The sequence below is a fragment of the Serinus canaria genome, chromosome 1 (genome assembly GCF_022539315.1).
Source record: "Serinus canaria isolate serCan28SL12 chromosome 1, serCan2020, whole genome shotgun sequence".
In the NCBI taxonomy this organism is placed as follows: Eukaryota; Metazoa; Chordata; class Aves; order Passeriformes; family Fringillidae; genus Serinus; species Serinus canaria.
This window is the reverse complement of record NC_066313.1, coordinates 61,532,083-61,544,572: the sequence shown is the minus strand read 5'-3', so window position 1 is coordinate 61,544,572 and position 12,490 is coordinate 61,532,083. Positions and strand designations below refer to the sequence as shown.

Here is a 12,490-nt window from a genome sequence, read left to right as displayed (position 1 = left end):
AAATAAAGAATATACTTTCATGAAATAAAATGAAGGAACATCACCACATAAATACAGGAAGAATGTGATACTGCATCAAATGTTAATGGAAACCACAAGATTTGGCTGCAGATTTTTCTTCATTCACTGTCTCTGAAAAACTAACACAACTCTCCAGCCAGACAGTCTCTTTGTTTTCTGTGTTTAAATGTGCTTGGGACCATCATGCTGTCAATTCCTACCTAGTCAAGCATCAGACTGTAATTAATAATGTTTCTCACCTTTATGAAAAGGCCAGTTCTGTGCAGCTTTAGTAGCAAGACAGATATAATAGGTAATTACATTTATGTTTCCTTTTAATACATTGCAGTGTAATTTGCAGATTTCTATGAAATTTTAGTACTGAGGAATTGTGCAGAAGAAATCAAATTATTGTCTGGTATAGCAACAATTTACATTGTGAAATCAATACCAACATTGTAACCTTAAGGGGAAAATAAGTATATACTGAGGCACTCCAGCAATTTATATGGTTAGCATGGTGTAAAGAAGTAGCATGAAGAGGCTGTATCACTTGCTTTTTCTTTTTTTTTTAATTCTTAGTTTAGCTTGAGAGATTGGCCAAAACCCTATCTATCTCCATTATCTTGGTTCTGTGGCTAAGATATCAAGATGAGCATGGAGAATGGATTATCCCCTGCAAGCAGGATCCTTGAATAAGGACTGCCATGGGGACTGCATGAGGAAGTTTAGTTGAGAAGCAGCCAAGAAAAAATAACTCTATTTCTCTTAGCAAATTGCAGGGATCTACTGCACACTTTGTACATAGCACAGACTTGAGCCAAGTTTATCAGGGAAAAGCAAGAGTGGCTTTTACTAAGAAAGTAGATTGATTTTTTTTCTCAGATTTCCATTTTTTTACAAAGTTCAGCCAAACATAAAAGAAGAAGGTGTGTATCAGTGAGTTGAGTTACACAAAGCCCTTTTTGAGGTGCTTTGTGGCCTTCTTGTGAGATACACTACAACAGTCCTTGACTGATCTTTCCAAACTGGATGAGAATGTGGATTGTATATTTTAGGGGCCTTTCTTAAGTCAATCAGAACTGCAAAATATAACAAATCATTGTTTATTTATAAAACAAAGTGATACAGCAACCATATGTTAATTCAAAGACCTTGCCAGTTCTTTCTGTGGAGCAAATACAAATATGTTTTGTTGAAACTGTTACTAATCTGTTTTTGTGACTTGGACTTCATTTACAGGCTTGATCTCATGAAAAAAATAAGAAAAACCCCGTGTTGTAGTACATGAAATAGGAATCTTTGTTTTGATCCTGGAAGGAAAAAACTTTATGAAGCAGACATTTTCCACAAAGATATTTGGAATTAAGCATAGATTTTTTTCATGTCTTTACAACATCTGAAACTTGTGCACAAACAGTATCTTCTTCATAATCATCAATTAATCATTTGATCATCTCATGGGCTTTTTAGAGTATTTGTCTACCGTTTACACTTGATTTTATTTTAATATGCTTCTCCTCTGACTTCTTTATTCATGAGTGAAGTTTCAGTAAATTATGTCAGGTATAGATTCTTCTGTTTGCTTTCCATAGTAAAGGCAAATTGTTTGTTCAAGTTTCACTTTTAAGCCTCCATATCAACAATCTTTCTTTCTTTAAGGAAAATAATCCCACTTTTTTTTTGAAGTTTTTTTTCCTGCATAATATTTCTTTGTCATCTACACACAAAGTATACCATATTAGTTCAGAAAATAAAAGGAAATAGTTTTTGTTGATGCAAAACCTCCGTATCTGAAATAAAATATTTCAATTAAAAAAAAAAAGTCATGCTGGAATATATATTCTGATATGCAGACCTACATCCCATTCTGTAAAGTTTAGTTTGACTTGCTGTGAACTGGATGTTTTAGTGGCTTCTTCCTGTTTGGAAAATCAAGGCGAGAAATCATGGCTTTTTTATTCACAACTGTATTGAGTGAAGAAGTTTTAAAGTATCTAATTTCTAAACTCAAAATGCAACTCAGCTGGTTAAAATTCAGCAGGTTCTATTTCCAGCTACCCAGTGTAGAAATGTTTTTTTAATTACAGCTTCGTTTATAACAATGGATAGGATCTGTAGCCAAATTTGTCCCTGTGAGACATTCACCAATGGAACAATAGTATAATTATTTCTGGGATCCCTGATTAGAAAAAACAATGCAATAGTTTTACAAAGCTTGAAGGTTTGGTTTTTGGAGTAAAAAATAAGTTAAATCTCCTCTTAATACTTATTTCTGTAACTTGCTGTATGATTCAAGTACATTATTGGAAATAAAATGCATTTTAGAAGCTAGTGCACAATGGAAAGAATAGAACAATTTTGAAATCTACTGCTTACACTTCCTACATTAAAGTTCTGTTTCCACACAGCTCATAACTCACCTGCCACAGGACATTTCAAACACTCGATATCACATGGCATGATTTTCCCTGTACTTCAGGCTTTTAGCACTCGGGTCAACAAAATGCCTTACATTATTTGCAGCCCACTTTCTACCCATGTATGAGTGTGTCTGGGAAAATAGGGCAGCAGTGAAAAAATCTCATAAGTAGTGCCTTAAGCTCACTGGTACTGGAGTACCTTTTCTAGAAATCTGTGCTGAGGTACAATTTCTGCCAATTCTTTTGTTTATGCAAGGACTTCAATATTGTAAATATAATGCTCTATGCAGCTTTTCCAAAGCCATAGATTTGATTTCCAAAGCCATAGATATGGGATGAAATTAGAAATTGTAGTATCGGCATGCCTTTTATACAGTTAAGATTGCAGAAAATAAAGTACTTCAGTACAAAATCATGTTTCCAGCTCTGGGAAAATATGAAATTGCATCAAATAATTCCATATTGTCTTTTATTTTCTGTGAGACTTGATAGAATCACAGAACCACAGAATGGCTGAGGTTGGATAGGGCCTCTGGAGGGTGTCTAGTCAACCCCATGATCAAGCAGGGATAATTACAGCTGCTTGTCCAGAGCTGTGTCCAGATGGCTTTTGAATATCCCCAAGGAGGGACACTACACAGTGTATCTACACCACTTGTGACAGTGCTCAGTCACCCTCCCAGTAAAAAAGAGTTTCTTGATGTTCAGAACCTCCAGTGTTTCAGTTTGTGCCCATGATTACCTGCTCTGTCATTAGGCACCACTGAATTCCTCATATTGAGAAGGAATGAGAAAAATAGAACAGCAGAGTATGTGGAAAGAAAAATGACAAACTGCAACACAAATATATTTTTAAGTGTTTTCAGTATCTCCAGATAAAGTCTATTAACAAAGAAAAATGCATTATGCTATGTCAAACACAAGTTCTACTTTTTTGTACTTGATCAGTAAGACTAGAATGTCCTCATCCTCTGCCATCCATTCCTCATCTCTACCCCAGAGTTTGTGTTGCTATTTTTATTGGCACTTTCAAGTACCACAGCTATTACTTATATTCCGTAATTTCAAAAATCACAGCTGCTAGAACATACTAGGCACTTATTTGACTTTGTTGTAGCAGGAAAAAAGGAGCCAGACCAGTTTCATGTGTCTTTGATTTGATATAATTTTTTTTAACTGTGTTAAAAAAGTGTTGGCTGGCTGACCACCTAGTCTGAAAGCAGGAAAAAAAAAGTGTTGCTACTAAGCTTGAACTGTCTTATTTTCAGCACAGGAGTTTGCTATCTATTATCACCAACTGAGATGGTGTTTCTCTTGTGGGTATAAAGTCATGCTTCACCTAGATGAGCTTCATGGAATCTGCTGCAATAGGTGATTAAAGGAGAATGATTCCTGATTGTTTTCCTGAATTTTAAGCTCAGCCCAGGTTCAAAAACCCTACCGAGTCTAATTGTTTTGAATTATATCGAAGTTGCTTTGACACAGGTAAAATTATATTGCTTTGACTGAATTCACCTTTCAGTTTTGGGTTTCACATAACAATGAGGTGATATTTCCTGATTAAAAATAAGGAGTGAATTTCTTTTCAGGACCTGAAGAAGACCCCTATTCCTCCCCACCAAATGCTTGTTCATGATTAAATATGTCACATGTTTTAGATGTGAATTTTGGCCAAATGTTGGGACCTGAACCATAACCTTACTTCATGCTTATATAATCCCACATACGTTGTAGTGTAATTAAAATTGTAATTACTTGTTATCATTAGTCCCAGTGTTGTAACAACTACAAACCTCATTAGTCAAAACAACTTGAATCTGTCTTTAGGTAAAAAGAATTCAAACCCGGATTCTGTTGCATGAGCAAGTAGATAAATATGAGCATAGTCTAAGCATATTGGATTTTCTTCTGAAAGAAGAGACCCTGTCTCTGCTGTTGTGGTGACAAGAAATTCAGTGAACAATCAGTGAGGGGCTCAGGGCTGGATCTGGACCATGCATCAGTTCTGCCTCCAGTGGAGAGCCTGTGTACCTTGCCCAAGCCATCTGTGGGTGCTGTGTTGGTGTGGATGCACTGGCAAACTCCAAGCTGGACCAGCAGGAGTTGGAGGGCCCAAGTCTGGGTGGGGGTATCTGGCAGGCAGTGGGGCAATGCTGGTATTTGGGGAGGATCCATGAGTGTGGCCTGCCTGTGGGACAAGTGTGTGGGTGCTGCATGTGGGCACTGAGCCCCCAGTGAGACCAGCTGTGAGCTGGGGACCCGGGGGCTCCGTAAGGGGGACTGGGATCTGGGCAGGGGTTCTGGGCAAGCAGAGGGCCTCTGCTGGTGCTAGGTGCTTGTGAAGCTGGAGGGTGAGGGGTGTGTTCTGCACTTGTGACTTTCTGCCTCTGACAGCCCAAGAGGAGGAGGGGATGTGTCCCTGTGTGACTGTGCCTGGTGTGAGTCCTGAATGGTGGGGCTGCTGGGGCTGGAGCCTTATCTGAGGCTGTGTAGCCACAGCTGTGGCCAAATCAGTGTCTGTATGTGTGCCTGCATTACACACTCAGTCTTGGTACTGCAGCAGCTTTCCTAGCCTAGAGATCTCAGGCTGGGCTCCAACAGCCAGGCAGGAGGGTTCTGGACCAGGCAGTGGCCACATGTCACATTACTTGACACTTTTAAGGTCTCAGTACATTGAGGACAGTCTTTCTTTTCAATTACGGACATGCCCAAGCTTAAGCATTTGCTTTGAGTCTCTTTTTGCAGAGGGCTTGTTCCCCTCATTGTTTTGATACCACAACTTTATATTAAGTTTCTTCATGTACTGCATGTTGTCCATTCATCATCTCTGGAACTGGGTCACTGCTTACATGACCCTTAGATATTTTTATAACCCTTTGTAATGATTTGTGGATTCCTTATTGGGTGGTTCTTATTGGTGGGAATGGAAACTTCAGAGAAAATTTATTGGAGAAGCCTTGCTGCTGAGTCATGGGCTGCAGAAAGCCCCCCCTCATGCTTCCTAAACTTCTCAGAGAGGAATTTAGCTGTCACTGGATCCAGACTTTGTCAATGGCTTAAGTAACTTTGTCCGACAGGTATAATGATGGCAAATCAGATACATTTATATAAAGATGAATTATTTTACTATTTAGATGACAAAAGATCTTAATCAGATTTATTTACTGCAGAATGCCAAAGCTAAAACTACTAGCAGTGTATAATACAGGTATAGTGCACTATATCCAAGCTATTACATAAAGCTAGCAAAAAGGAAACCATTATTAAGTAAAGCTTGATATAACTCACCACACCAATGCTCATGGGTAGATCTCTTTCACTCAGCCTTAAGGAGCATCCTTGAAGGGGTTTCCCCACTTCAAGGCAGAAAACTTCATAGGCTCCAAAACGGAATACACTTTCAACTGTATGAAAGTGGACTGGATTTCTACAGTGTATAGTGATTGACTGCCAGTCATATGTCTCCAGGTCTCCTTAGCAGCTTATCTGTCAAATCTTTGCCTCACTATCAGGATCTTCATTTGGAGTTGGTGAGACAGACTGCTTTTAGCATAATTCAATGCCAAATCCATCACAGGACAGCACCTCTCAGCCCACCACTGATAGCTTCCAAAATAGGCCATTATTTGAGTTCAGCATATTCCAAAGCAGAGCACCCTGCTACAGTGGCTCAGAAGGCAAGACAATATACTTTTCTCTCATCATTTAAAATATGGATTTCAAAATTAATAACAAAGAAGTTGCCAGTTTAAGTGTTAGGGTTGGGTCATTTTATTGGCTAACTGGTCCCTGTCAGTGTCAGTATAGAGTGAGAGCAGATTTTGGCTAGTATGAGGAATTTTTGTTACCCAAGATCTGTACTTTTATTATATAACTCATGAAATAGGATATTTTTAAATTATGCATTTTTCTATTTATTTAGGTAGTTAATTAGTTATAGGGGTTTTATTATTTTAAAGATCCTAAAATTAAATTTATAATCTCCTCCCCTAGTTTAGGGCATAATTTTCTCAGTCATTCATGTCTTCTTATAGTGTCTTTTAGGTTTAAAACAAATGAAAGCAATCTCCTTTCCTCAGATCATAGTATGGCCTGGGGAGGGGGTGGGGGTAGGGAGATGCACCCTCACAGTTTGCCTCTTGCTGACTTTGATAGTGACATAAATTCTTTGTTTGGAAAAACAGATCTCCAATTTTATCTTTCTGAAAGTAGTTTCAGAAAGAGAAGATTTTAAGTTATGCAGTTAGCCACATTTCTATTGTGCTCATATTGAAGGGGAAGAATGGGATAGCAATTAAAATTTTTCAGGGGTAGTTTCAGAACAAAAAGGTTGTAAGAAAAACTAACAGAGTGTGAGCTGAAGTTTTTCTTAATGACATATATAGAGTTAGGTTCTCTCTGGATGAAATGAATACATCCAATGACTCAGAGGGTCTATTTGGTTTCCTACAGATGGATTCTAATCCTAAAGCTAGAAAGGGAAACTTAAAAGCAAAATACTAATTATAAAATCACAGCCAAGAGCAAATAGTATAACATTTATTTCGATACTGAATAACACAGTAATCTAAAGTTGACTTAATCAACTATATCCACCCAAGGGAGATGAATAAAAAGAAACCTGGTAGATTTTATTGATCATCATATAAAATGATAGCAATTACCAGTAACAAATAGTCTTTAATAAGCAAACATACAGTTATTAGTATTAACTTGAAATTTTTCTCATTAAAAGAAAAATGAAAAAAGAAGGGGGAAAAAAGGGAAAATTGGGTCCTGATGCTGTTTCAGGATGGATACAGGAACACATGATGTTAACTACTTTAAAAAGTGTTAACTAGTGAAGGATACCTGTTGTAGTATTTTCCAAATGTTTCCTTCTCTTCTGGCTCTGTAGAAATCTTGAATCATTAGCTTAGATATACCCCATAAATTTCAGATAACTAATATTGATAAGAAACAACCATTAAACTAAACAGTTACTATGCTTAAGAAAAAGTTTGTGAATCTCTACTTTATCCTAAATTAATCTAGACAGCCAGACCACTGAAGCTGCCAAATTTGTTTTTGTGGGAAGATGTGCTTAACTTAATTTAATCACTCTCTTGAGGTACTCTTAAACTAGTTGCTTCTGATCCTTCAAAGATGCAGTATTTTGATCCATGAAGACCTGTAATATTCCTTTCATGAATCCAACAGTCATGGTTGCTAAACAATTTGCAGTGGTGCTATCAGCTCTGAAGCTCTTGGGGAATCTCTGTATCATTCTGTGTCACAATTCAAAAGTCAGAATATTTCTCCAGATGAGAGAGGTTCAAAATCAATAACAGTTAACTAATCCAAGTGTACACTGAAGGTTTGGGTTCATTTTTTCCTTTTGAAATTGGTATAGCCTTATTTTTTTAAGAAGTTCAGTAAAATGTGTAATTCTGCCTCTCAGTCCCTGTGTTTTTTTGTAAAAACTCTGAGCTGTTTTATTTTTATTTCTTTTACCAAATTGATAATTGTTTATTTTGTCATTGCATTTTGTGATTCTTTACTGAACACTGTGAATTCACCCTTATATTATCAATCCTAGTTATCCATCTTAGGTACATGACTGCTATCAGTTAAATATAGACAGCTATTTAGTCATGCTACTATTCCTGAAAGATGACAACCATTTTTATGGGTTTGTTTAGCTTGGTGGATGTTTTTTTTTTCCAGTTTGAACAATGATAATACTGTTTTTAACCTGTAAATATATACTTAATAATTTTTTGGATATCATTTGCTTTTCATAACAGTATCTAATGGTTTTTGCTTCTCAATGAGAGGTTTTTCAATAGATTATTTTTTGAAAATTATGAGAAATATACCTAATTTTCCACTGACCAATTTCTTAGATGAAGTTTACTTCATGTATGAGCATGTATAGACCTTTAAAACTTGGCTCTCCCATCTGCCAATTTGCCATCTAAAAGCCAGGAAAAAAAAAAAAAATAGACAAACCAAACCACAAACAAACAGCAAGGAAACATGATAATAGCAATTGCTTCATAAGCATTGCCAGGGACCTATTTGTATGTCAAAAGTTAAAAAAAAAAAAAAAATCAAGACAACTGAAAAGAAGAGCACTAATCAGTGTGTCCTGTGCTCTTCTTTGTAGTCCCAGCGCCGTGTTACATTTCACCTCCCCGATGGCTCCCAGGAAAGCTGCAGTGACAGTGGTCTGGGAGACCACGAGCCAGTGGGTGGTGGAACCCTGATCTCACACCCTCTCCCTCTGGTTCAGCCGCAGGACGAATTCTACGACCAGGCTTCACCGGACAAGAGGACTGAAGCTGATGGCAATTCTGACCCCAACTCGGGTGAGTCACCGTCACGGCTCTGCTTCTCTGAGTTGCTTTGCTAACTTGGTACTTTCTTTTTCATCCCTTTGAGCTTTGCAATGGTCGAGATGTTTTTTAGCACATGCATGAATATTTGTTCATATTAGCTCGTAAGTATTGTTTGGAAATAATGTCATTTGCCTGAAGTGCCTCATGTTGTAATTTGACCGTGGAAAGTATATCCAGTAGAATAAATGGCTTTGTACTAATTGCACAGTAAGTAATAACAGCAGGGGAGAAGGATGTCCTACAAGGTAGCTAGTTTTTCCTGATGTTTGCAGTGCTGTAGCTATTTAGCTTTAGACTTTGTTTGAGGAAAGTCATTCTAAATATCAATTTAAGTTCAAGGACATGGAGGTTGCACTGTCTTTTAGACTAACAAAGAAGTCAGTAAATTAGTGAAGCACTGAAAAAAATGAAAGAACCCAAATTTCGTAACAGCCTTACAATTCCCCCTTCTAACATTAAGAATCACAGGATTTCTTTGTTAACTTGGAATGGCATGATTTATTGGAACTGAAAACAGATACATGTTTTCATAGAAATATTAAGGATGAACTATTTGATTTGGGAGCTTCTTCCTTTCTCTTCTGTCCTCCTCTATACATTTACATTATTGCTGTGTTTTTGTGAGAGCACTAAAAACTGAAGCAAGATCTTAACCAATAGGAGGACTAGTATTTTGACATTGCTATGTGAAATGTGGGGACTTAGACAATCTGAAAACAGGGAGGGGGAAGTAGCACTGCTCTTAAGTTTCTTGGTTTTTGTCTAGAATGTGAGACAAAGGTTAAAAATCTATCTGTGCTCTTGGAAGGTAATTGAACCTGAGTCCTCTTGCATCCCAGGAGTATAGAAATAAGAAATAGTTTCTCTCTTTGGCATTTCTCCCTTTTGTATAGATGATTAAGTTGTCACTGGGCCTGTACAAACCAGGAGAGAAGGTGGCCTTGGGATCTGATGAACAATATTAAGGTCCATCTCCTCATTTGGGCAGAGCTGGATCTGAATGATGACATTTACATCATGGCAGATGGCAACATGAACTGTGGAATATTGACTTTGGAAATATTTTACTCATATGTATATAGGAAGACCAAGAGGTTGTGTTGGATGAAACTCTACAAAGAAACCCTATGAAATGTTTTACTGAGAGTTGCATTCTGGTTTCTTTTCCTCTATTTTCCTTTTACTTTTTGTTTTTCTTTTTTCTCCTCCCCTGGATATGACACCTGCATTTTCTTCTCTTTATCAAAACAGAAATGTTTTTGGAACTATGATGTTAAACCCTTAATCTGTACAAATACAAAGAATGATAAAAGAATAGCAACTATGAATGGATTGACTCTGGAGCAAGAATGTATGTCTGCTTAAGCAAGCGAGGAGCTTAAGTGGAATTATCCGGTTAATTCTCTGAACACGTATGAGACTTGTGAAAGATTTAACAACATCAGAGAGGAGTTTTTAAGGCAGCATTGTATGTTGGCACTGTCTCATTGGCTTCACTGACTCTGAATTGTACATCCCTTCAAAAGGCAGCATAGAAGGCCTCCAGGAGTTAGGAAAAAATGGCTTAGTAAACTTCATTGCAAGTTATTAAAAGTGCAGTTTTGGAAATTTTGTGTTAAACACATTGTGCAAACACAGTATATTAATCATGATCATCAATTCATGCCTGATATAGACACTAATAGAAGATTAGTCAGAATGAGTAAGTGTTCTTAAAAGCTATATGAAAAGTTTTAATATGTTTGTGGTTACACCTAATTTAGCCTTAGGGATGCTAAATTTGTGTCAAATTTATGAAAATCTAACCATCAAGCTATACTAACTATTAGTGAAGTATTGAAGTATATTTTTTTTGGTTTTTACCAGATATTGAAACACTACACTCTTTATCTCATCAAGTCTCACTAACTAATAAAGGAACTATATGGTCAGCACTGCGACAAAAATTTTCCTAGAAAAATCTAGGCCAGGATGGGAGTCATGTTTTTCATTAGATGGCTTTAACTTCTATATTGTATTCAGAATCAAACTATTGCCTGAGCACTGAATTTAAAGTTATTTTGCTACTGTAGGCACAAGTTTTAATGGGATGTGAAATAAGGTTTAAAGCAGTTTATGGTTACTGAAGATCCTGCGGCAATTTTCAGAAGATAAAAATGCTGTCTGGTATTGACCAAAGTTACTTTGTGGGTATTTGCATGTGTTCATGGTTAAAATGCATAGTATCATTTGAACATTGTATTCCTTGACATTCCTAAGCTGAATTTCTAGTTCTATTGCAGTGAAATGTTCCCTAGTTGTATTTAACTGTAGAGGTAGTTTTGCTTTGGTGGCTGTTTAAGGGATTGCTGGTTATGAAAATACTTGGGACATGCTAAGGTGAAAAATACAACTATAAAGTAAGGAATAGAGCCCTAGTAGAGAGTTGTATTATCATGTACATGTACTGCTAGAAGTTTTGGATGATAAGTGTTGCATAACAATATTTTTATTCTAAATTAAGAGAAAGAACAGTGTTTTTGGGAATGTTTGGAAGTGACCTCTACATCAAAAACACAGATTTGTTCCTCTGTATTTTTATGAAAATTCATTCTAAGTAAAACTTTGCTTCAGCTCAGGAGAATGAGATGTTAATCTTGGTAGTAAAGTCCTTGCCTCATGCTGAGAGCAATTCTGGTTAATGACTTTAATGCTCAGTGAATTGTGTGGGTTATTACTGTACACTGCGAAGTTACGTGAATAAAAATACAGCCATTGTTTCTCAAAATAATGTTGCTATTTTAATTATATTTGAAGAGTGACCAAGGCTCAGGTCGTCAAAACCTGAAATAGGGGGGGGAGGGAAATGTGGTCAAAGTCTTGCTAACTTTTTACACAAAAGTATGAGAAACTTTACTGCCATATTTACTTGCAGTCATTAACTTCTACAGAGACACAAGAACTACAATTACATGAAATTTAATGAAATAAACACACACAGTGAGAGTACATTCATCTAGCTAATCTGAAAACAGAAATCTCTCACACCGGGTGAAACTGAAATGAAGAGAAAAGCCAAATATTAGCATTGTCAGCCACATGCTGTCACTGTAGCTATGAGAGAAAGGCAACAAGATAGAAATATGAAGTCTTTCCCAATGACATGTAACTCCAAGTTTAGTTTGGATCACTGAAACCTGTCTTCTTTATTTAGGTCTTTTACTTTGAGGGTTGTATTCATTTTGCTAAGATATATTTTGCATTTCCCTATTGTTAATTGATCAGTATTAATGATGGTCAGAGGAGTTTGATGTTAACCTGTCAATTGCAACTGTTGTAGTTCATCTTTTTCTCATTTGCAGCTTGATAAACTTGATTCCTATAAAAAGGAATATATTCCAAAGATCTATCATCTGATACAAGTACTTTACCTTTTAGCATATTAGATAAGAATGTAGAAAACATTCCAGCTTCTTCAGGATGTAAAAAATAAAAAGGCCAATGTAAAACTGAATTTACTTATACTACTTTAAAACATCTTTCATTACCAAAATTCCTGTTTTTAATGGTTTGAAATGTGCATATCAGGAATTGTACTTTTAAGACAAACATCTTTATCATCAGTTGCATTAAAACTGTACAGCTGTCGGATGGATTTTAATGTGAATTATTTTTTCGGGTACTGCTAAAAAACCCCTGTGCTTTTGT

The 12,490-nt window shown here is 36.5% G+C and overlaps 1 protein-coding gene across 5 annotated transcripts in view; it reads left to right on the top strand.

The window, feature by feature from the left end:
* PCDH9 (protocadherin 9) overlaps positions 1 to 12,490 on the top strand; it is a 668,321-nt gene that overhangs the window by 426,251 nt on the left and 229,580 nt on the right. For 2 of the 5 annotated variants that reach the window (XM_050976048.1, XM_050976040.1), the window contains one exon: positions 8,698 to 8,773. In XM_050976048.1, coding sequence (XP_050832005.1) covers positions 8,698 to 8,773 — 76 coding nt within the window. Of the gene's footprint in view, positions 1 to 8,571; positions 8,774 to 9,696; positions 11,315 to 12,490 lie in introns of those variants that run through there. The other 3 variants (XM_018908710.3, XM_050976027.1, XM_050976058.1) reach the window with 2 other exon arrangements.